This window comes from Rhinichthys klamathensis, unplaced genomic scaffold (genome assembly GCF_029890125.1).
Source record: "Rhinichthys klamathensis goyatoka isolate OS25496 unplaced genomic scaffold, OSU_Roscu_1.1 h1tg000513l_1, whole genome shotgun sequence".
Taxonomy (NCBI): Eukaryota; Metazoa; Chordata; class Actinopteri; order Cypriniformes; family Leuciscidae; genus Rhinichthys; species Rhinichthys klamathensis.
The window spans coordinates 110,381-137,323 of NW_026606993.1; the positions used below are offsets into that span (position 1 = coordinate 110,381).

Here is a 26,943-nt window from a genome sequence, read left to right on the forward strand (position 1 = left end):
GACTCAACTCAACTCACTGACTCAACTCAGTGGCTCAACTCAACTCAGTGGCTCAACTCAACTCAGTGACTCAACTCAACTCATTGACTCAACTCAACTCATTGACTCAACTCAACTCATTGACTCAACTCAACTCATTGACTCAACTCAGTGGCTCAACTCAACTCACTGACTCAACTCAACTCATTGACTCAACTCAACTCATTGACTCAACTCATTGACTCAACTCAACTCATTGACTCAACTCAACTCAGTGGCTCAACTCAACTCAGTGACTCAACTCATTGACTCAACTCAACTCATTGACTCAACTCAACTCATTGACTCAACTCAGTGGCTCAACTCAACTCACTGGCTCAACTGAACTCAGTGGCTCAACTCAACTCACTGACTCAACTCAACTCATTGACTCAACTCAACTCACTGACTCAACTCAGTGGCTCAACTCAACTCAGTGGCTCAACTCAACTCATTGACTCAACTCACTGACTCAACTCAACTCACTGACTCAACTCAACTCAGTGACTCAACTCAACTCACTGACTCAACTCAACTCAACTCATTGACTCAACTCAACTCACTGACTCAACTCAGTGGCACAACTCAACTCAGTGGCTCAACTCAACTCATTGACTCAACTCAGTGACTCAACTCAACTCACTGACTCAACTCAGTGACTCAACTCAACTCACTGACTCAACTCAACTCACTGACTCACTGACTCAACTCAACTCAGTGGCTCAACTCAACTCAGTGGCTCAACTCAGTGGCTCAACTCAACTCATTGACTCAACTCAACTCACTGACTCAACTCAACTCAGTGGCTCAACTCAACTCACTGACTCAACTCAACTCACTGACTCAACTCAACTCAGTGGCTCAACTCAACTCAGTGGCTCAACTCAACTCACTGACTCAACTCAACTCATCTCAACTCAACTCACTGACTCAACTCAACTCAGTGGCTCAACTCAACTCAGTGGCTCAACTCAACTCACTGACTCAACTCAACTCACTGACTCAACTCAACTCAGTGGCTCAACTCAACTCAGTGGCTCAACTCAACTCATTGACTCAACTCAGTGACTCAACTCAACTCACTGACTCAACTCAGTGACTCAACTCAACTCACTGACTCAACTCAACTCAGTGGCTCAACTCAACTCAGTGGCTCAACTCAACTCATTGACTCAACTCAACTCACTGACTCAACTCAACTCACTGACTCAACTCAACTCAGTGGCTCAACTCAACTCACTGACTCAACTCAACTCACTGACTCAACTCAACTCAGTGGCTCAACTCAACTCACTGACTCAACTCAACTCAGTGGCTCAACTCAACTCAGTGGCTCAACTCAACTCACTGACTCAACTCAACTCAGTGGCTCAACTCAACTCACTGACTCAACTCAACTCAGTGGCTCAACTCAACTCAGTGGCTCAACTCAACTCAGTGGCTCAACTCAACTCAACTCACTGACTCAACTCAACTCACTGACTCAACTCAACTCATCTCAACTCAACTCACTGACTCAACTCAACTCACTGACTCAACTCAACTCAGTGGCTCACTGACTCAACTCAACTCAGTGGCTCAACTCAACTCAGTGGCTCAACTCTACTCACTGACTCAACTCAACTCACTGACTCAACTCAACTCATTGACTCAACTCAACTCACTGACTTAACTCAACTCAGTGGCTCAACTCAACTCAGTGGCTCAACTCAACTCATTGACTCAACTCATTGACTCAACTCACTGACTCAACTCAACTCACTGACTCAACTCAGTGGCTCAACTCAACTCAGTGGCTCAACTCAACTCATTGACTTAACTCAACTCATTGACTCAACTCACTGACTCAACTCACTGACTCAACTCACTGACTCAACTCAACTCAATGACTCAACTCAACTCAGTGGCTCAACTCAACTCATTGACTCAACTCAATGACTCAACTCAACTCACTGACTCAATGATAAAATTGGCAACTCTTAAATTTCAGTTTAAGATGTGGCTTCAGAATCAGGGTAAAATGATAAATGGACTGCATTTATATAGCGCTTTAAACAGACCAATGGCCACCAAAGCGCTTTACATTTTGCCTCACATTCACACACTGACGGCGGTGTCAGCCAAGCAGGGCGCCATCCAGTTCATCGGGAGCAGCTGGGGTTAGGTGTCTTGCTCATGGACACCTCGACACTTGGTCAGGTGGAACCGGGGACTGAACCACCAACCTTTCGGTTTGTAGACAACCGACATGAACCACTGAACCACTGCCACCCCAGTCTTGATAAAAGAGTATCAAAACTCGAGAGCTTATATTGAATTTGAGAACTTGTACCATTAATATTTGTATTTGTAAGTTGAAATTTACACTCACAGCTGTGTGTGAACTAATGTGAATAGTTGAATGTTTTGATTTGTATACGCACAGACAATAATCAGAAAAATAATTAAAGATGCAGAATTACATTAAAATAAACAAAAAGACAGACCCAAATGTGATATTTATTACATATTAGGCTACATATTTACTTTTGCACTTCAGTTTCCCTGATCCACTTACAACCTCTTAAATCTTGTAGTGCAATTTCAAGTCTTAGCATGATTTCCCTGTTGCAAAACTCACTTGTGTACTTGTATATTCAGATGCGAGCATGTAGAACCAGTGGTGGGAATTAAATCGTTTTATTGGTTGATGGCTGACCAATGAAGTGGGAAGTGTTCTACTTAAGATTTAGAATTTAGCTCAAGTTGTGTGAACTACCTTTATGGTGCTTGTTTTTCAATTTTGGAGCTTAACCGATGTGGCAACTATGAATGATTAAAAAGAGTTACATGAAGTTTCTTCAAAAGACATTCTCCTTTTTTCTTCAACAAATAACAGCATATGGGTTGGGAATGACATGAGCTTGAGTAAATTACAACATTTTCAGTTTTGTCTGAACTATTCCTTTAAATCTTTAAAAGTCCCTCCGTTCAAAAGTCACTGTGTTCCCACACAAGTCTTGACGCGCTCCCGTTGATAACAGGTAATATATACAGGAAAATATGAATGTGAACAGGAACGATTTCGAGTGCTTGCTTAAATTGCTTTGAACATTTAAAGGTGTATTTTGAAATAGGTGCCAAGATGGATTTGAAAAGGAAACGTTTGAAGAGTGATCCAAAAAGAAAAACTCTTGAAATGTCAATTATGCAATCGACTGAGGCAAAATCAACAATGAAAGGGGATATGATACCCCAACTTGAATGGATGAAAAACTGTGGAAAACTGAGAGAGAAATTTGGTGAAAAGGAAAGAACAACAATATTTGCCCTTCCTCGAGCCATGAAAAGGCAGCCTGGCTTAGCATTCTCCTCACACAGATTCACAATGACACAGGAAGGAGGAAACAATACTCACTTCCCCTCCTTCTGTTTTCCTAGAGACATGTTTTTCTTTTACATACTGTCAAGCTTCCTGAGCTCAATATTCTGTCTTTTGTTGCTCTGAGTGGCCTCCCTTTCACTCATGCACAATGAACAAGAGGACACTCTTTTACCTGAGCGAAAAACAGAAGACGAGCGCTAAACAGGGAGGAAGAAAATGAGGACAGAAAGAATGAGGGAGGGAAAGACGCGTTCTCATTGGACGTCCTTTATTTTCTGTATACCACAAATGCTTAATGGTTTAAAAAGAAGCAGAGAGAGAGAGAGTCAGATGTCTGGGTGGCTAAATTGGATGTTTAGTCTGTGGATGTGTCATGGGAGCTGCACTTTATACTTCTCTTTCCCTCAGGGCATTGCTAGGATGTCATTTGATTTAACACACACACACACACACACACACACTGATAGGGCTCAGAATTCCTGTTCGGAATCATAATCTTCATTGATGCCTTGCTGCCTATCATGAGACCTAGTTTGATGTTTGATTCTTCTTTTTGTTTCATTGCAACGTCCTTTTTTTAGTCCATCTGAGATCAATAACTGTCTGTATGTTCTGCATCACTTTGTCGAATTTCCTCTAATGCACTTATGAATAAGTTTGCGAAAATCTGCCTTGGCTTTGCGGATCTTTAGAAGAATTGGGCTCCTAGAGAACCTTTCTGTGCACTTCTATAAAGCACCAACAGAAAATTGAATTCAGAGAGATTCAAATGTGATACAAACACCAGCATCAGAGGGTAAGCCTACACAACATGCGTTTTTTTGCACAGAAGGCTCTCTATATCCCAGAATTCCCTCCACCTCCCACACGGACACAGGCAGAACAGACATTGTTCTGTTCCGTCTGCCTCTTTTTGCATGTAGACAAAAGATGACGCGGTTTGGACTAGAGGCATGAGTCAAAGGTCACACCTCTGGATAATACTCATAGGAAGTGGACTGATAGACCTACTTCCTCTATACAGCCACAGAAACTGTCACAAAAAAGACTGTTCACGCTATACAATATCCGGCAGCCTTTGACCCACAGTGGCTTTGTAGCTTTTGTTTGAAGTGTCCAGCCACAAGTGCACCACATTATCATGTCGATATTGTGTCTACTTGCATTTTGTTATTACCATTTATTGTCTTACAACCTATCAGTTGAGAGCCTGGTTTAGGGGGTAGGCTTTCTATTGTAATAACCCAAGATGTTAATATGATCCAATTGAAAGTTTTTGCCTCTTCATGGGATCATTCTGTGATACTTTTGCATCTTTTTTAGTGAGACATTTTTTTATTTATTTTTTTATTATCCTTTTGTGGTCCGAAAAATGACATACTGCATTAGGACAACACCAGGGTGGGTAAATGATGACTTAATTTTCATTTTTTGGGTGAACTAACTCTTTAAGTACATTAAAAATCAAGTACTTCTGTACTTTTACTCAAGTAAAATTGAAAATCATATCTGTATCTTTACTTGTATTCACATACTTTGTGTCCACCGCTGTTGAAGGTTGGTAAAGGCAAAGGGATTCGAATAATATAGTTAGAGGGAAGGTTTGCAATTGTTCTCAGAAACTAATGAAAATACCTGGATTACTAGCAGAATTCCATCACTGATTATTTCAAGAACTCTTAAAGATCATCTTACTCACAAAACAAAGTCTTTGGAATCTAAGATGACAGTTTAAGCATCTCATCTGCTATTTAATGTGCGATTCTTACTGATTTGTAATTCGGTAAGAAAGAACTTCTGGACTCTGTCTGAACCGCTTGCCAGCTGCACTGTTGCCTTATTGCGGCTCCCTGAAAGGAGACAATGTGTGTGACACCTAAGCCTCCGCCAGTGTTCTCCATGAGGACTCTATTTAAAGTGCCCGTGTCCTTCAAACAATCTCGATATCGGTTTCTCTACCTCATTTTTCTTCTGTCTACAAGGGCATTGAGACGACACTGCCTCATTTAAAGGAATAGTTCACCAAAAAAATTACAAATTGTCCATTACTCACCCTTATGTAACTTATTTTTGTCTGCAGAACACAATACAGTTTTTTTTTTTTCATTAAAGTATAACTGAATAAAATTTAATAAAAATTGGAAATGGAAAAGAGCCATTAAAGTATTATAAAAAAAAAACAATCGTGCATTATATTACAAGTCTTCTGAACTCATATCTGTTGTATTTGTGTGAGAACAGACAATGTATTTAAGTTGTTATTTACACACACACACATGGTACGTTTATGAGAGAAGTAGCGATGTCAGATTTATGAATTAATCCTTCTTTGAGCTTCTCAAAACATTAGTTGATCTGATTCACAAAACTGGTTGCAATTATTAATTCATAAATCAAACTGATGAGATTCTCGAGCCACAGGAGGGAAAGATTTTTAGTAAATAATGAATTTCACACAAAGTTGTTCTGTGAAAACCAGAAGCCTTGAAATAAATGTATAAGCTGTTTGAACCACTTCTATGATACTTTTATGAATCATTATACTTTTAACCAATGAATCACGCTCAAAATAAAAGAGCAGGGAAATTGGGAGGGCTACCATAAATTACCAAAAGTGTACAGAAATAATTTACTGTTTATCGGCACTTGCTGTGTCAAACATCCCGTCTTTTTACGCAATCCAAAAAACTCCCACACTGGTGAGCACTTTTTTCAAGCGTGGGTATAGAGTGTCTTGCTTTTACCCGTCATCTTAAAATTGTGTGTACCTTTATATATATATATATATATCACGGTTCTCGTCAATATCAGCATATTGTGACGCCCCTAGTGATTGCATAGAAAAGCTCAACTAACACAGTCTTCATGCTTCCATGAAAGAAAGTCATACAGATTTGGAACGACACACTGTATGAGTGAGTATTTTTGGGTGGACAAACCCTTTAATAAAGACATTTCGAGTGTCTTATTCCTGCTCCATCCCAGGACCCCTGGACCCAGCCCCTCCCCGTCCTCCAGCAAAAAACGCATTCCTCCACGTCTCCCACCGCCTTTGTTGGCTCTAAGTGTCGCTGTGATCTCCCGCTTTTCTTCCCGCTCTCCGTTGTCTCGTCACAGCGCTCTCCTTTTCTCTGCCTTGTAATCCTTCCTTCCATAGAGTGGCATTAGCACAGGGACTCTTATCGTCTTTGATGCTGCAGGGATTTGGGCAAGCATTAAGTGTCATTAACGCCGGGACTATTTATCACCTGCCTGCCAGCGGATCTGGCTGCTGCTGGATGAGAGCTTTGAGAAGGCTTTACTCACCACACTTGGCCAAAGATCTGAGCCCTGGATGGGTGGGAGGGGAGTTTACGGAGAGCTGGGCCCGCGGTACAGCTGACTGTGGCTTGCCACGTCATGCTAAAGCAAGCTGACGAAGTCTTCTTTTGGGTTCGAGATGTACCGTATTCAGGCAATTGATCTTAGAGAGTTGAGGAAATACATTGAGAGCTAGGAAATGGTGTGATGGCAGTATACACTACCAGTCAAAAGTTTTGGATCGGTAAGATGTTTTTAAAAGAAGTCTCTTCTGCTCACCTGCATTTATTTGAATAATACCCCCCAAAAAACAGTAATACTGTTAAATATTATGACAATTTAAAATAACTGTTTTCTATTTTAATATATTTTAAAATGTAATTTATTCCTGTGATCAAAGCTGAAGACTGGAGTAATGATGCTGAAAATTCAGCTTTGATCACAGGAATAAATTACACTTTACTATGTATTGACATAGAAAACAGCTGTTTTAAATTGTAATAATATTACACTATATTACTGTTTTCAATTGTATTTTAATCAAATAAATGCAGCCTCGGTGAGCAGAAGAGACATCTTTTCAAAACATTACAGGGATACTTTAGGATTTAGCATTAAGCTTTGTATTAGTAGAAAACCTGTAGTATTTTCAAATTACCGTGCTTTCCACCCTCATATCCCCCTGAGACGAGAGATTTATGTATTTTTTGTCTGGAAAAAATCCTCCGATGACGCAAAAACCGTCATTTTGCATCATCGGAGGATTTTTTGGCCAGAGGCTAAAGACTACAGCCAGTATTAGGGGCTGTCCCACATGTTCTCAACCCGCCCATAGAGGGTGGGATTTCACTCACAGAATGTACACATAGTGTCAGACATCATTTTGTGAAGCTAAGCTAGCAGGCTCTTGTTCTGTGGAGAAAGCTGAGTAGTAGGGGTTACCATCCTCTTTTTCCCGGACATGTCCGGCCGTCGATGTCCGCGATTCAGCTTTTGCTTTCTCCAGTCGCCATTCATTGTTTACATGCACACTTTTTGTTTCAATCTAACTGAATTCATTCCGATTGGTGAATCTGAATGTAGTGTTTACATGAATGCTAAACAAGTGATCGGATGATGTGCGTTTTAACATTGCTAAGAAAATTCCCGCTCCTCCGTGAGAGATACGAGACCGGTGCGTCTCACAGGTGTCGCTCATGGGTAATCACGCCACCGGCCTCGCGCCGTTCTCCCGCGGCCCTCACTCGTCCTGCTCGCCACAGTAAACATAATGAATGGCGACTGTAGAACGCAAAAGCCGAATCCCGGACATTTTGGGCGATCTCGAAACACATTTTCGGGCAGACTCATCACGGAGACTCACTAGTAGCCTAGACTTGTTGTTTAACTACTGCGCTCTGTTACCGGTAGGCGTGGCCTTCTAGGGCAGCGAAGCAAGTGCATTCTGGGAGTTGTTGTCTTTCATCCACATAAGCCAAAAATACATTTTCTGGCTTTTCTCAGTCTAGAAAGCTCCAAATTCCAAAAATAATTTCACATTTCTTCTATATAAATGACCCATTTTAAATACACATTCATCTTTCCAGAGGTAAAGTATCCCTTTAAAAATCGTACCTATCTAAAACGCTTGACTGGTAGTGTAGCTGTTAAAACCAGGCTGGATAATTATAATTAAACCACAAACTAAAATGTGTTGAATTGCTGGTGGAAGTTCTACAATATCAAGTCTTGTGAAACTTTGAAGAAGTAGTTCTCCTTAAACATTATTTATATTCACTCTCATGTCATCTCAAACTCGTATGCTGTTGTTTTTTAATGAAACACAAAGGGAGAATTTGAATGAAGAATGAACATTCTTCAAAAAGTCTCATTTGTAAAAGGTTATGGGTTTGAAGCACTCTAATCAAGTAGATTATGATAAAATGTTAATTTCTGGAAGAAGTGCCAATTTAAAGAGAAGACATTTTGAGACGCTTTATAGTATAATGTCCATATTACATACACATCAGGCCGCTTCTCATTGAAGGTTTCAAAGGAGTTCCTGTACACATCATCTTGTCAGCAACTCCAGCTCTCATCTTCCTGTTAATCCTTCAGTTCTAACGAGTCTCACTTTGCCAAACATGATTGGTTTGAGGACAGTCTGCCCGGGTCTGGGACTGAACACAATGCACCCTTTGTGGCAGGAGAGAATGGGGGTTGATGACAGGACAGGGGTCCGGCAGATTTCCATGGCGCAGGAGGAATCTCTGCAATGTGAGCGTGCACATCCTACCCTGTGGGAGTGATCGCAAAACATGCACGCAATTGCGCGGTGCTACTTGGATGAACTTGAAATCCATATAGTCTGCAAATCACATGAGAAAACTGGATGTTTTTGTTTAAACATATACAGACAAACTTCGATAAATAGGCCTTTTCTAAAGCAACCCCTGCAAGTACAGACCGGACGACTTCCTTCCTTCCTTCCCATCATCACCTTGTATCAACTCCACAATCTCAAACCGTGAGTGCAAACATTGACACTGACACCTTAGCTCTCTTTATTCCTTTGACAGGAACAGGAAATATCGCTGTGACTGAGCAGCTTACTCTTTTCTTTGTCTCTCTCCCCCCCGCCCTTACTAAAGCTATTGTTGGTGTAATAACCCTAACATCTAGCATCTGTCCCAGGGCAATGTACATCTTAAAGGTGGGGCGAATGAAACCTCATGCCTGCCACCTCCTTCCTCAGGAATATAACTGTGCCTTTGTCTTCAGCGGAAGCTACATTGTTTGTTCACAACGCCACTGCATCTTCAGCTCCTGAGGGACTTTCATTGAGTGACTGCACCTAGGGTCACTCTACAAACTGCCTGTAAATAATGCGTTGGATAACGTTCAGATGTGTTTCATTGAATTGATTAGATTCAACTGTTTTCAAGTCAATAAGTCAATTAACGAGTTTGTTTGCCCATAAAATCTTTAAGATATTAGGTTAAACTTATTTGGCTTGCTTATTTGGAGAGGGGCTCGATGAAGCAGCTTCAACTCGAGCTCTGATATACCCCCCAGTGGCTAAATGTAGGACCTGTTAATCAAAAGGCAAGGTACCTAAGATGAAGGTGGAGTTTGGGGAGGTGCAGGGATACTGGAACAGCTGATACTAGGGAGAGGTAAGCGGCTGCTTATATACTCTGTTTGTTGATTGAAAGATTGGATGGGCTCGCTCCTCCCTAACTTACGTTTAGGAACTTCATTCAACATGACAACACAATATTACACTAGAAACAAAAGTCATTTTAATGTTCAGACTGGGAAAAATAGTGTAATTTCTTTGGCACTAGCAGCACCACAATTTTTAAAAAAAATGGCTGTTTTCAAACTGGTTTTCTAAGTAACCCCCCCCCCCCCCCAATCTGTCACTGGTCAGTCAGACAGCTAGCCCCGCCCTAAACTCACACCATTGGTCGAGCTGTTGTTGTGTCAGTCATGGATGCGTTTCCTGAATGCATCATTAGTCAACTATGTTCGCAAGTTCTGTTGTTATCATTAAAGTTCAACGAGTCTGTGTTTCCCAAAACCATCGTTCCAACGTACATTCGCAAACAACATTGCAAAGTTGCGTGGTCTGAGCGACAGCTCTCGACCTGTGGTTAGAACCATAGTATCTTGTTTGCATGACATGTTGACCTAATAAATCCATATCTTGAGAAAAATAAGCAAGCTGACATTTATTTAGAATACATACAAATGCCATTTACATCTTTTAGTTTGTCAAGAGATTTTAGGAGTCGTTTTTTGAAGACTGCATGTGCGAACGTGCTCTAGTACGTAAGATTGAATCTGAAAATAAAGCAAAATAACTAAGAAAAATTTGAAATAATCCTCAGATGCCATGTCCGTAATTTATAGCAAAACATCTAGTATTAATTCAATCTCAAACAGATTCACTTAAAGGAAGTTATTACATGCGTGACATCCGTAACCAACTTGGTTGAACGACCAATTTGCAGCAATATGGTTACGGAAAACAGTCGTGACTAGCTAGTTGATTTCTTCAATGATGTATCGTACTATGGTAGTTGAGCAACGAGTTACGTTGGTGTATGGGAAACACACCCCTGGTTGGGATGCTCAAACAAACAGCAATGTTCTGATAATGCCACAAAGCTAGCTTTATACTTTTGGGTGAAATTAACCAACTTATCATCGCTGTCGTGTGGAAGCCTTATGTCTCCAAAGTTGAAATTGTGGATTTATATATTGTCAAAAACGTGCATGTGTCATTATGTTTTTAACATTACCAAAATCAAGCTTCAAATGGAGTTACGTGGTTTTTGACCAGCAAATTTTGGGACATACTTGTTTTGTTCATCATTAAAACGGCCGCATCTGAGGCAGTAAGTGTATCACATTACGTTTTCATCAAAATACACCTTAGACTAGTCTTAAATGTTTAGTCATCTCAATCTTTTCAGAATGCTCCTAACTTTTACATAAAATGAGTCAGATACATAAAATGAGAAAGACTGATTACCCTTTGGTAAACTACTATTTGGTCAAATTAGATCTTAAAACAGTCTCAACATAGTGGCTAAGTTTATGCAACTGGCCCCAACTTGTCCTAGAACAAAATGAGTGGCATGTCTAAAAAATATGCAATTACCAGGAAAACGTCTGTTTTATTGTCAGTATTGGCACATGATTATTATTCTGTCCTCTATTATTGATATTAAATGATTGTTTTTGGCCATCTGTACAACCCTCCACAGTTATTTGGCTATTTAATTTGTCAGAAAGGAATGTGGATTGCTGAACTGAATAAGAATGCAGAAGGAAGTTATTAAATTCTCTACTCCATTGTTGCTGTCAAAACCATGTTTTCCTATCCGCCTAAGAAACGTGGAAGAAGCCACTGATGAACTGTGTAGTCACCATAACGTCCTGGGATGAGGGCCATCTACTAATCCAGAGGTTATGAACCAACACTAATGTTGTCATTCCTAATTGAGTAATGAAAATCATAGGCAGCACACAGACAGAGGCGGATTCTCTTGTGATTTTGGTGCCGTTTGGCGAAAGTTGTGCTGAGATAAATCATGCATAACGAGAAACGTGTTGTATTGAGAAGGCTTGTAGAGAGAGCTGTGATCAAAGACCAGAGGATTCTTATAATAGTGTTGCTGGGATGTTTTGGATTTAGATACACTACTGTTCAAAAGTTTGGGATTTGTAAGATTTGAATATATTTTAAAATGTTATTTATTCCTGTTATTAAAACTGAATTTTCAGCATCATTACTCCAGTCTTCAATGTCACATGATCCTTCAGGAATCATTTTAATATGCTGATTTGGTATAAAACATTTCCTATTATTATCATTGTTGAAAATGGCTGCTTGCAGCTTACTCTTTAATAAACTAAAATGTAGAAAGAACAGCATTCATTTAAAATATAGCATTATAAATATCTTTACTGTAATCTTTAATCAATTTAATGCATCCTTGCTGAAAAAAAAATAGCAATATCTGTAAAACAAGGAAAAATGAAATAATAAAATCTCACAGTTATTCCAAACCCTCGTGTGCTCAGTGGATACTGTAACACCTAGTGCCATCAAAATAAGTTCTAATCGAGACTTTCTGGTCATCTAAACTCTGCGGGCTCCTCAATGTACTGGTCCTTGAGTAATTAGAGACATCTATCTTTCACCCAGTGCTGTTCTCTAACAACTTTGTCCTGGCCTGCAGCCAAACACACACTGAGCCGGCAGCAATGTGAGCAACATCAAACCGCGCCCTGTCCTCCTCAACAGACTCCCTGTCAACACATTTCCTTTGAGTCTTCAAAGAGAGAAACGGTGACTTTCTGAATGTACCTGCTTCTCACCGCACAGTAGTGCACTATGTCCATTCAGTGTTTCGAAACTAAAGACTTTACTCATGCACAGATATTCAAAAACAAAACGAGTGGAATAAAAATGAAGAGTCTTCATAAAATCATTAAAACTTGTCAAATGAAAAATTACATTTAGAGGAATGTACTTAAAATGGATTAGATAGGACAACACTGGGATACATGCTCAAATATACACTCAAAATGATTGTTACGTGTTTACTTGAGACTAGTGTGTTAAACTTGCTCTAACCAAAGTCATATCCAATCTTTTAAATGTCATTACAATATAAAGCAAATAAAAACAATATATTTTATGCAATATGCCCATATTGACCAATGAATGACCATATTTAAATCTATTCATTTATTCAAAAACACATCAAAACGCAATTCAAACACACAAGGACTTGAATACACCTCTTCTACAATCAGTATGTTTTTAATCTCTGAATTAAAATTCATTTAGGGTAAATATTTTTTTGAGGGGCATAAAGAAAAAAAAATAATATATGATACAACTGTCCTGATATCATAATGAAGAAAAAGCTACAGATGATTTCAACAGTATCAGGGATGACATAATTTTAGAGGCCAACTTGGAAGCTAGCATCACTCTGGTTCATTAAAAAACAAACAAAAAAAACAATAACAATAGGATTTTTCCATTGGCTTACTGCAGAAACTAACAACAAAACAAAAGTTTATGACATTTTGTTCATTAAGAGAATCTTTACAAATGAATAGAACTTTTGAAGCCTAAATACAATCGCTAGAAGTACAAAACTAAACATAGGCTATAAACAAACTACACCATGGTCCCATGACTTGAACTTCACCGTCATTAACTCTTTCCCCACCAGCGTTTTTGAAAAAAGTTGCCAGCCACCACCAGCATTTTTGATCACTTGATCAAAGAACTGATTTAAAAAACAAACAAACAAACAAAAAAAACGTTTTATTCTAGCTTCATGCATTCTTTTCAACACTCGAATGTTGGTAAGTTTCTTAAAAAAACAAACATTTTGTGCAAAAAGCTGAGAAAATTATGTTTATGTCAAACATCTGCTCTCATATGCTATCGTTTGTTTCTGCTTCTTCTTCGCATGTGTTTTGATCAGGAGATTCTGTACTCTTTCAGAAGATGTGTAAAAGCGTCCCCTACCGTCTAACAGTGAAAACACGGAAAGCCGTACATTTCCGCCAAGCTTCTTTCAGCTCTTTCAGTATTTATTTAAAATCTACAAGTTTGAAAGTTTGAGTTCGATTATAAAGACTGTAAAAGTGGACTAGTGAGATGAGTTTACCTGTTCAGCGTGAGGACGTTTAATGTCCCACACAATCTCTGTAGTTCCATTTAGACACTTGTGATCAACCGCCTTTTAAACGTATAAAAACCACAAGGGGGTATTACTAATGTATTTTATGTCACAGAATAAAATGTGAAAATGTCTTGAGCTTGTGTTAGCTCTATGTAGAGCTTAACTTGAAGAGAACCCGAACGCAACATGCAAAACAATTAACATTAGCATTGCTTTTCATAGGTGAGTGTTATCTTCAAAAGGCTAATTAACAGGTTCTTTACATGTGTAGTTTTTATCCATCATGCATTGTGGATTCTACAGCCTCAAGCCAACACCCAAACCAACACCCACCCCTCCCTGGTAAGATGGGGGGCAGGGGGCTCCAGGTCTGCGAGGAGTTTGAGAGGGAGCAGTCTGGAGCCAGCAGCCTGATGCTGGGGCTGATAGTGGGCATGTCCCGTCGTCTGGCTTCAGCGTGGCTCCTCTCTCCTCAGCTGCCCGCCTCTGAACACACTCCTGTTTACAGTGCGGCTTGACCTGGGTCAGGACCGATAATCATCGCTCCACTGACATAATGGGCAATCCGCATGGAAACCATTTTTGTCTTATGGAGAGGAATGCAATACGGATAAGGGGGAAGCTAAGAGGAAGAGATTAAAGTTTCGAGGAAGTCTTTGAGAGAAGGGAGACTGTGTAGGGCCAAGACACACGAACATTTCCGACTTTGCCACTTGATATCAATGTGTTTCCAATAGTACTGATTTGCTATGCTCTCAGGGACTACACACTTACTTTAAGTCAATAATTGTCTTATTTGAGTCAATATTTTATGTCTGTTTTTATTTCTTTTAGAAGAAACATCTGAGATGAAGAAGAAACGCAACTGAGAACCCTACCATGGGCCAGATGTACTAACAGTTTGCGCCAGCGCTTTTGGCATTAAGAAAACTACTGTCAGGATTTACTTAAGACACCCAGTAAGAAATAAGCGCTGAAAAGTTATGGACATTATTTTTGAGGCTGACCTTGTTGAATATGCATTTGTAGGAGTTTCCCTTTCAGATGCAACATTTATAGGAGGAGAGTATTTAAATGAATCTCTGTGATTTACTAAGGTTTGCGCTAGTCAATTAATTGGTATTTGCACCATTATTTAAAAAGCATGTCTTAAAATAGATGCTAATTTGCCCTGTTTAGTCATTTCAAGGATTCAGCGCATAAAATGATGTAGCAGTGAAGTGCCCACTGAAATCAACATATGGGTATGAGAACCAATATGTTGATTTCAGTCAATATGTTGATTTCAGATTTCAGGGTATGGCTTCAATTTATACAGCCGCAAAGATAAGAGTGTGAGACCGAGAGAATGAAGCAGAAAGAGTGATTGAGAAGGAGACAAAGGAGAAACAATTAGATCTAAATATAGACAGAAAGTGAGGGACCAAGATGCGGGCGGCAGAACAGAGTCGCTCGTGCATGTGGTCTCACCCTCTGGTTACGAGAGTCTGGGTGGTCCACACACACACACACACATAGGCCCTCAATTTCCCTCAGCTCTTAATTCGCTTGTCGTGGTTTTCTCCACAGGCCAGACTCTGGTTAGCCATCACCACTGCAATGCGTCACATAATGACAGCAATTTGCGGCCGCGAAGGGAGAAAACGAGAAAAGAAGACAGAAAGACATGAGCGTCATACTCCCTTTGTGGAAGATAGAGCCACAAATATCTGAGAGTAAAGGCATGAGTCAATCAAGTGGATGAGGAGTAGAGAGAAAAAAAAAATTCTATTTAATTCTCTATTTTGTTCAACTCAATCAGGCCTCAAATGCCTCAGAACATGCTGGCCCACGTCATAACTTTCTGAGAAGTCTTGAAACTGATATGCTGCAGGTCTTGTCGCACAGCAAAATTCACTCTAGATTAGTCTCTAGAATAGGGCCCTTGAGTCCACTGTCCTGTAGGGTTTAGGTCCAGCCCAGATCAAACTCACCTACCTGTTATTGTCTGGTAGTCCTAAAGACCTTGATTAGCTTGTTCAGGTGTGTTTGGTTAGGGTTGAAGCTAAATTCCCCAGGACGGTGGACCTCCAAGTTCAGAGTTGCCCACCCCTGCTCTAGAATCTCACTGGGAATGTCAATGTCACTGTTTGAGATATATCTTCATTAACAATTTTTTATGAATATTTGTAAATGCATGTGACCTTTTTTATGATCTTTTACACGTAGAGAGTGAGAGGACACAGTGGAGACAGGAGGGTGGAACTGAAAGCCGAATTCAACCCACATTAATGCCATGGCTGGACAGGTGTGCTATAGGGACACATGCAGCATTTTTACATCCCTTTTTTGTGTAAAGTACCGGTAATGGACACTCTGTTTAATCAATAATATAAAAATTTGCATGGATCTCTATCCAGGACTTTAGAATATCTCAAGCCTAGTTCTCCAAATGTATGTTCATAACTTTTAAAGTCACGTTTCAGATATAGTCCAGAACTCATTTCAGTCTACATATGACTTTAGTGCTGCAAAGAGAGTTTAGTAAATCACACATGTTTTCATTTTTATGATGCATTCAACATGTTCCACTCGCCATTCATCTGGAACGCCCAATAAATCATTACAAGGCCGAATCTGTAGTCTTTTACAAACAAAAATTATTTATTTTGACATACAAGTTTACACTAAACCACTCTGACTAGCTTCTGGGAGAGATGCAGAGAGGTGGAGGTCGAATCTAAAGGAATCATGATGCCGACACACACGTAAAAGCCAATCTATAATACAGTCTTGGGTACTTCAACATTACTACTTGTAAAATGTTTTTTTTTTTTTTAAGTGATTGCATCTCATTTAAACTATAATATGCAAACTAAACAATTACTCCCTTCTTATATAGTAAAATAATCAATCAACCGCATTAACACCAAAAGAGGCAAAACATCCAACATCTCCCTACATGTTAAGACTATTTGCCACCTCCTGAAAACTTCACTCTCTAATCAAGTATCAAAGAGAACGTCTTTCAAAACCTTTTCAAAGCAGAAGTGCGCTATTTAATGTGTTGCCTAGAGAGATGATTATTGCAATAAATTTCCTGTTGTCCCCAGTGGCGTGCAGCTGAGGCAGCTGCAGGTCGGGCGGAGGAAACGCCCTCTCTGTCTATCCTCTTCACTGGCTGGAGTTCACCCAGTCCCTGGAGCTCCCGGTCCTGACCGCTACCTCCCAAAAAGATGCACAAGATGGTTTGCTGGACTTTGCAAGACATTGACATGCTGCTTACAGATAAAGATTTTTCAAAGTTTTTTCCATTGACATTTGCTTTTGTTTCCCTGCTGTGCATGAGTTGGGAAACCTAATCTGCATGTCAAAGCCAGTGGAAGACATTGAAACATAAATTTCAGATGGTGACCTCAACATCAGCTCTTATTCTTTTCATTTATTTTCATCAGATATGCTGGGAATGCTTTTGCTTTTCTTAAGTCTCAAAGCAGAACAACTGTCCACATTCAAAGTGGCAAATCATCTGTAATGCCTTTTCGCCTATACCTTTGATGTTCGCCAGCAGTTTGGCAAGTGAGAACATGCAGTGGTTTTAGTCATAAAGGATTGTACCTGCACAGACCGCAGGGTTCTTGACTGGAATAGAGTTTCTTATGGCATTATTGGAAACTGATCACATTCATTTATCAGCTTTACCGGTTGGTCAGTTTGGAGATGCTCCCTTTAACCAGATAGTACACTAGCACGCAATCTTGTTTAACTTTTTGGCACACATCCAAGCAGGCCTCTTCCATCCATCTGGGTAAGAATTCTGAGCTGTAATTTGAAGTTTATTACAAAAAATGACTTTGATTTCAATAATTTTTTTCCAGTTACTCTTAAAATGCAAGCTATGTTTTCTTTGGCACAACCCAACGTAGCATCAAACAAAGTTGTGATGTTCAAAGATCTTATTTACAAGGTTGCTGAAGTGTAGATTTCTCATAGTTTAAGGACGCCACCTGCATTTCGACACGTGCCTGTGAGGTATGAGTGTAGTTGGCTGGTTGGGGCGCTAATAGATTTGTTTGGACTGTAGCTGTGCTTCTTTCAGAGAAGTGATGCCACGTCATGCACACCTCATGGCTCCCTTTTTAAGCAAGCATTTGATCATATTTTACTGCTCGACACAATGCCCTGAATAAACTAGATTGTCCTTTACAAATGTCCTAACTTGAGTCGCTCCAAAAAGCACTAAAAATGTGTAATTCCAACTTGCATTGTTGTCTCATTACAAAATGTTTCCACATACTGCGCAAATCTTACTCCGATATTGAGAGGGAAGCAGGTCATGTGATTCCCCTTTCTTAGTGAGGAAACCTTCTCATATAAGCCTGATACATAGATAGTAACCAGGATCCAGCCAGTAATCTTTCCTGATGCAAGGCACAGCCCTAAATAGTTCAGATAAGGAAACATCTCAGTTTAAAATTCCTGATTTGAGCCTGCCTCTGTCTGGCTATAGAGATCCTTCCTGGTCCACATATTGCAATCTGGGATGACTTGTATATTCTCAATGCAGCAAATGTAAGCAGACTCATTAAAAAAGCATTAGGGGGGACTGTGTAAGCTGTAAGCTGTATGCATGTAAAGTAATCTATTTGGAAACTCAGAAGGTTTAATTTGCCCCTTCATTTGAGTAGACGGCTTCTCCCATATGTGGATCCCAAGCATCTCTAGATGGGAAGTTTCTCCTCTATGATTAAGATCATGAATCTGAAATCTGAGCTTCTGTATAAACCATTTCCACTTAACGATCAGTATTCTGGGTCTCTTCTTTCCCAGCCTTTGCCCTCCCTTAAGGTTTCCAATGGTGTTGAGGGGGTGAGAACATGTCACCTCAAAAGCAAAGTTTATAGCTTCTGTCAGATCCAAAGAGCCGATGGTGAAATGTGGCTAAGGACTTAACCACAGGTTAAGAGACCCCCACACAGACCCCTACAGAGGTCTACGATGGATTGTCAAGTTTGCCCAGGGGCTGATTTATGAACCTCTGCCACTGAAAAGGACAGAATCCACACTTAACCACTCATTCGATAGTTATTTCCTCAACAGAACCCACAAGAAAAAAAACAATTCTTAGAAGTTGCTCTTCCATAGTTCAGGAGAATTCTCACTTAGGTTCACTTAAGAATCAACTTTGTCACAGATATTCTTCCTAAAGTACCCCTAGAGACAAATGAGGCCATTTTTTAAAGTCACATGAAACGGTAAAATGAGAATGTTTGAGTATATTGAAATGTCGTACTTATGGCAAAATACCAAAATCTGCCATCATATCTGAGCATATAGTTTGAGACTCTTCTGAAATTGTATGTGCATGCATACATTGCAAAAAAACTAGGACTTTAAAACTAGTCTAGGAGAACCACTTTATTTAATTCCTTCTTTTCTACAGAAAAAAAGACAAGGAGAAATGCCACGTCTTGATTTTAAAGATGGATCATTTAATGATCCAGTAGGGAAGTTAGTCTCCAACATTGTTGATAGTACAATCTATGATATATACAGTAGTTGATGATGTGACCAAGGTCTACATCTCTGCAATCCTACACAATATTTTTTGGGGTCCCACAAGGAGTTTGTTCTTCAGGGTTGGTTATTCGACAATGCGCTGAGTAGAAGAATTCAGGTCTTCTCCTCTAGCTCTGGATCTATTTAAAGATGTTCTGGAGATGAGGCAGTCTGCGGTAGGTCCACTGGGTTTATTTATCCTGCATGGGCTCTGACTATTTTCGGGCTGACTTCACAGGGCACTAATTGCTCTCGTTTCACTGTTAGGTAATGGGAAGAGAAGGAAATGAACAATCACTCCCATGTTTGTTTGAGGGTGAGGTTGAGTCTGCGACTCCGCATGTGTACTAGCTTGTACACAAATGGAGTCGTGTGTTAATGACAAGACATTCTACACGGAGAAAAAAAATGCAGCCGGCCTGTTTTTTGTTTATTTGTTTTTCTTTCCATTCAGCCTTTCTATCCGGAATTTGAATTGAGGAACTGAGGAATGTATGAAAGAATGTGTTGTTTTTTCCTCCATGAATTGCATAAATGCACTTTAAATAACCATTATATAGTGAAGTTTAAAAAGTAAAGACATTGGAAAAAAGTTTGTTGTCATGTATAATGAATGTGATTTGGTTTGGCAAGTAAGGTCATAACACTCTCAGGTGTAAACATACCTCTGTCTGTCTTACAGCCTGGAGGGTATGTTGTACACCCTGACCCCTCTCACTCACTCACTACATTGCACATCAGTGTGGCAGATTCCTAAGTCTGTTTGAATTGTCCAATGCTCTGAAAAGATCTGACTCCCTCCCCATTGCCTTGTCCATGACCTGTCCTGACACACAAAGCAGGTAAACAGGCCACTGGGGTACCATGAGTTGAGATCTACGGTCAGAGTCTAAGCCTTCTTCCCGCTTCTACCAGACATAATACATTACTTTCACCTGCGTCTTGCTTCGGTCATGAACCCATGCCGAAATTTCACCCCAGCAAACACGTACGTCTCTGTAAACTGGACTTCGTCAGCTGGAGTTTTTTATTAAAACTCACCATTCCAGATACCCCGTTGACATTTGGAGCCTCATTTGAAGAAAGTTTTTTATTCACTTTCTCTGAGGAACAGTCTGCGAGTACGCCAAATTTGTCCATGTGTTTCATATATTTGTTAACTTTCGAGTATTTTCTATTGGAGACTCTGGGTTTTGGTAATGGACGGTTGATGGGGGTACACATACAGCAATATAAATCCAAAAGAGCACCTCAGCTGTGATGTTATTCCTCAGCACTTTGCTCTACTCGTGTCCTACTGTGTTGCTTTGCAGCGGTACCGTAAGCATCAAAGCTGTGAGTGATTGTCCATGCAGTTTGTCTGCTAGCACCCCCTGAGGGATCAGCCTGCAAACTTACCACATTATAAAGCTCAAAGTGTTCACCACTGCCAGGATGAAAAGACCATTATCGCCCTGTTTCATTGAAGAGCTTAGGTGGTTAAACTGAGAGAACATTAGAGCCCTTGGAGCCGTTTAATGATGCAAGCTGCCAGAGTTGAATTCGCTCGGATTCAAAAGTGCGTAAACAACCCTTAAGGTCTGAGGCCCGATCTTGAAAAGGCCTTCTTCTAAACTCTGTGCTCACTTTTCAATAAATGTTTTACCATTTTTATTGACAGAACAGAGGGGGCACAGGAAATGATGCAACAAAGTGGCGGGAAAGTGATCGGAATAAACAGGATAGGCTATGTGAGCCCTATCCTAACTTCTCTTCTCAATATGAGCACCATGTAGCAACTACTAGGTCATGGCCCCAAAAGTCTCCCACATTGGTTCCTGTAAATTCTCTACTGCCCTGTTCCAACCAACCAACTAAATAAATAAATGGATAAATAATGAATTATTTGATTAATTCATAATTGAATGAATGAATGAATGAATGAATGAATGAACATATAGCTTGCTCCACCTTCCTTATTTACTTCTGGATAAAGTCCTGACTAATTTTACACTAATTGAATATCAATATTTATTTATTAACACATCCAATTATGGAAGTAAAATGGGTTCCGAACAGCATTTCGTGTCGAATGAACTAAACTCAAATGTGTTTCATGTTTATGTCACATAATTGATAAATGTATATACAAATTGTTCCAGCTGAATGTAATATTTGACATCATGATTTAGGTGTTAACTCTTCCTGTTTGACCCTTAAAATATAAATCACTGGTCAAAAGGGCTGCAAATAGATTTATGGCCCCAAAAATCAGATAACACAACACACTTCAGAGCTTGAAGGCATCTTTCACACACTCACTCTGTTCTTGTTTCTGACTAAAAGGTTTCAAGGCCAAAGCACTGGAAGTTGAGGCGGGCCAGTAAGCGAAAACATGTGTCTGTAGCCCTCAGCTCGAGCTCAACATTAATTTGTGTTTGTGTAGAAAATTGCCCTGAGAGAGATGAAAATATATGGCCCTTGGCTTCTGGGAATGGGTTGACAGCTTTGAGGTTTGAGCTGGTTGTATGATGATGGTTTAGCTGGTTGATGCTTGTACTCATCTTCAGTTGAGCTAACCTGGTTTCAGTAGAGCTGACATTTTCAGTGTTTTCTTTGAATGGAAATGGTTTTATCTTTATTGAAGTTATTTAAATATTGGATTTGCCAAATAATGCCTTTTCAGTGCCCCTGCTTTTCAAATATACATGAACCAACTGTTATAAATAATGTGATTTACAGTATATTGTTATTAGCTCAAACATTCTGCTTAAAAATATGCAATATTATTTTTAAGTATTTTAACCAAAACTAAATCTTTCAAACAAAATATATTAATTATTATTATACTAAAGGGCTTTTGAATGCTTGAATCTGATCGGATGACAAACGTTAAGGTGTGCTATTGTTTTTAGGGAAACGCACGGCTAAAGGACGCCAAATGATTTCAGTTATTTCAAAGGTCCTTACAGCCGACAACAGCAAAAGAACCAAAACCCACAATGACACTGACCAAGTAAATAAATATAGTAAACAATGGGATAAAAAACATTTCCATGTTTTTTGCCACAAAATCACGTTTTATTATGTAAGGAAAGCATATATTCTCTCTCTCTCTCCCACTCAAATGTACACACATACAGTACGAACACACACTCGCACAGAAACGTGTTGTCAGCGCTGCTCTGAAGATTTTATCAGTAAAATTTTTTAGCAACTTAAAAGCTACATGACATTTCTCACTAGCGAGGTAATGACGGCATTGTTCTTGAAGCAGATAAACTAAAGTGTCGCTATTAGTAGAGACGCTGCTGCCGAACACTGTTGAGAGATGTACAGGCTCAGGTAATTCACACACTCACTTGATAACTCTCTCTCTCTCTCTCTCTCTCTCTCTCTCTCTCTCTCTCTCTCTCTCTCTCTCTCTAATAACTGCATTAATAACTGCATTAGTCTACTATCAATGGCTCAAGCGTCCGTTACAAGCTCTAAAATGACGTTTTGGAATTAGCAACGGAGGCTTGGGATGAGATGCATAAGAAATTAGTCCCACATACAAGAGTAATTAAGGACAAAAAATGACTGACTCCATCAAATTATTAGAGAATTAGAAATAATTTAACGGCCCGTCGTCACTGAAAAAATGGAAACTGTGTCATCATTTACTTAACCTCATAAAGCCCAATGGGGGCCCAATGTTGTTTCGCAGAAAAAAAGAAAGTCAGACCGGTTTGAAAAAGACATGTGAGTGAAAAAATCAAACAATACACAACAGGTTCAAAACAGCCTCAGCTGGGTCAAAATGTATGATATTCACAAACTCTCTGCCATGATTGTATATCAGTGCATTGATGTACTGTGATAATATGCACTCAAAATATATCTGATGTGCTGCATCTTAATGCATCAACACAGTAGGCTTTTTAGACATTGTACATCAAAAAATATGAACCAATCACCAGTTAGTGTGCGTATGTTTAGGAATGTTCATAGGAGTGTTATTCATGTTAATATACATAACAGCAGTCTCTAACTTTTCCCTGTCTGATGTACCTCAATGTCCACTCCTGTTGAAACCAACAGAAACAAACAAAAACCAGTGCAAAAACAGACTGTCTCTGTGACAGACTTTTTCCACGCCCCAGGGCACCTGTTGTCCCATGACAGGCATTTAATACTTGCAAAACGTCCAGCGCTGCTGCCTGCTTTCTCAGGAGCGCGTTCGTTCACACAGCTCTCACTTGTGCTTTGCTTTTCGCTCTATGAACTGTTTTATCTCAATTTAATGTTAACCAAGACCAGCCATGTACAAAATGATGGCGAGTATCTGATTGTTATGTGCAAAGAAAAATAAGCAATAAAAGTATACAGTAACATTAAATTAATCTAGTGAGTATAAGAAGCAATGAAATTATAACATTGCTCATTGCATGTCGTTTTCTTAACAAGATAGTTTATGAAAGTTTGATTGTCTTGACTAATGTAAAATATTTCAGATCCACTGGATGAGCAGTTTAAATAACAAAAATCAAATGTCAATAGAATTTCATGACAGAACTTTGAGGGAAATGTATTCTGAATTAGAAGAGGGAATTACATGTGAACTCTGAAGTCTAAAGCTCAAATGGGGCAGCTGAGATGACATATTGTAGATTTAAGTACTGGTTGCTAGGCAACTTTACATCCCATAATTAAAAAATAATTAAAAATGCAACAATTGGCCACAGACCCTTCATACATTTACATTTTGGTGAGTTTTCAGTAAAGGGATTAAAAGTTATAGCTGTTCAAAGTGAAATCATAATGACAGGCCAGTGCAAAAGCAAAAGATATCAGGCCGGAAAGTCGTTGTATGTTCTAATGCAAACACTTTTTCTTGGTTTGTCTAAAACATTTGACATGAAAAAAGACGACTGATGAATGAGCACTTTCAATAAACGGCGTCAGAAGAACAGAGCCTTCTTGCAGAACGGTCCCCGACGTACTTAAACACACACTTTGACATCTCAACAATGACACGCAGATCAAAGCTCAGTCAATATTTACATCAATCTCCTCTACCCCCGGTGAAGAAAGAAAGAATTGCATTTGAAAGACTTCTGCTGGTCTGATCTACACAGACTCATAATGAAACTTTGAGGAAAAAAAGACTTTCCATAAAGTCTTTATGAAAATTTGTGTGAAATACCTCAATCTGACCAATAGAATTTCCATGATATTCAATGAACACAAAGATTCGCTAGCGAGATTGTATTAAAATTTTGTTAGGACACGATCAGTCCTCACTATATTAATAAGATTAGCACAAAATTATCTTCAGTGTTTAATAAAAATAGGAAATGGACATGTACTTCAAATATGAAACTGAAGTCATGTGATGTATTGCACAACGCAATAAAATTCCCTACAACATTGGCAGGATTAAAAGAGATCCAATCCCATGCACTTGCAAATGTCTAGAGACAAGGCTCAAGACGTTTCAATATGTTTGAAAGGTTGCGGTACATGTGTTTGCAATCCAATTCCCAACCATGAGCTATGCTTCCTCCAAAGCCTGAAACACAACTCTCTCCAGTTATTGATTCACGTGAGCTGCACAACGTTTTATGAGCGAACATTTGAGTCCTCCTTTGCGTCATCATTCACAATCAGGGGACATATGGCATGCCTTAGCGATTAGCATGGACTTAAACCCAACAGGCTTCCAGCTGACATGGAGAAACCCAATACTGTACGGAGCGCCCCACTGCATCACTCTCCACACACGTTCCCATCAGATACCGCTGGACTGAGAACTGTCACAGGACACATGGGAAACGAGCATTGCTTTTCCCGTTTGGTAACGAACTGCACGCTCTATGTGGTTCCGCTCGTGCTGAAAGTGTCCCGTTTGGGGCAAAATAGCTTTGCTAATGTGAGTGGAGTTTGTATTACAGCTCTGATTGAAGGTGCACGTCAGCACCAATCACTCAAGACGGATCACATGTATGTCATACGTCCTTAACTGGTGGGTCGCGATCAAGAAATGGGTTGCAGGTCACAGGGAAAACTCAAAAACAGTGCTACGTTTCAACAAGGCGAGTTAGGATAGCATAAATAAATTCAATTATAATGATTACATAGGGAGCACTTTTTTTTACAGTCCTGTTCCCCATGTACATACTTAATGTAACTGGGTAATAACTAGGTAATAACCCTGAACCTACCCCTGAACCTAACCTTAACCCATGTAGTAACCTTATATTACCCGGTACTTTCTTAGGTAAGTACATGTCAAGTGCAACCATTATTTAAAATATAAGTCATGTTGTTTTTGGTCATGCCTTCACTTTAACCATGGTATTTAAGTGCAAATTCATCTGTCAACTAGAAGAAGCAGCCAAATCAGATGTCAGGCGTGCGCTTATCCGCATAAACCACGAACAAAACTACTTAAGATAAAAGCAAACATGCTACAGACATTAAATGCAGGTGCACTTAGAATAAGCATAAATGGAAGACCAAAATGTGACTCTCGTTGATCTGTATGATCAATGATCTCTTGTTGACTTCTGAATGATCAATAATATTGGAACTGTGTTGGGTTTCCACTTGATGTCCTGACGCAAAACGAGTTGTCAGAGTCTGTTATTAACCTTAAGCCTTTCATATCTCCTAAACCCGGCATCAAACAATAATCTTACAGCGTCCTTTTGAAGATATTTAAAGTAATCAAAGAAAACAGCTCTTAAGATCTATTCGCAACACCTCGCTGTCTCAGCAAAAGCAGGTGATGGAAGAGGGAGGGCGTACTCACAGGTAAGACGTCAAAGGACTCAGGTCAGGTGGCACACTGGATAGTCCCTGTTCGGAGCAGTCGACGAGCAGTAGGATGCCATCCTCCTCACACTGGCACGCAGACGGGCACTGCTTGACAGGCACCGTGGCCCCCGGCGGCCCGTGAGAATGGGCACACGAGACGGCATGCAGGATCAGTAACACCACCAACATGACAATGACTCCAACTCTTGTCTTTCTGTGGATGGGCTGTATGTCTGTCTCTCTGCAGTCTCACTCAGCTGTAGCTCTATTTGTCTGTGGGTATGTGTCTGTCCTCTCTCAGCTCTCGGAAATGTTATCCTAAGCCTCGTCTCTGTAGATTTATTCTGTCACTTCAAACTCCCATGGGTGAATGAGTCAGTCAGGGGCTTACGCAGGTCTTCTCTCTCTCTCTCTCGTCTCATCTCACTTAGGAGACATTCACCTATTGTAGTGGAAGCTTGCAGCGCTCCTCTGATTGGCTGGAGCTTTTGGAGGGCGGAGCCGCCCGGCACAGCACTCCTCCTACTTTCTCTCGCGCGCTCTTTCTGCCTCGGGCAGCTGGAGTGGATGGTTGGAAGAAAGCAGGGGAGCCGATCTCTGAGAGGGGGAGAACTGACGGACAGAACGGAGATCTCAATTTCACTATGCCTTCTCATCACACCTTTAGATGTAGCACAACAATCCTTCCCTCATAATCACTTTTCTACGGCTGCTGAGATCCAGAGTTGCACTAGATCCTGCAGG

General features: G+C 40.0%; 1 protein-coding gene across 1 annotated transcript in view; it reads right to left on the reverse strand.

The window, feature by feature from the left end:
• Positions 1 to 26,633, reverse strand: part of LOC130072932 (leucine-rich repeat-containing G-protein coupled receptor 6) — a 101,130-nt gene extending 74,497 nt beyond the window's left edge. Inside the window, exon 1 of the mRNA XM_056238255.1 lies at positions 26,195 to 26,633. Coding sequence (XP_056094230.1) covers positions 26,195 to 26,388 — 194 coding nt within the window. The 5' untranslated portion in view covers positions 26,389 to 26,633. The remainder of the gene's footprint in view (positions 1 to 26,194) is intronic.
• Positions 26,634 to 26,943: the final 310 nt, after the last annotated feature.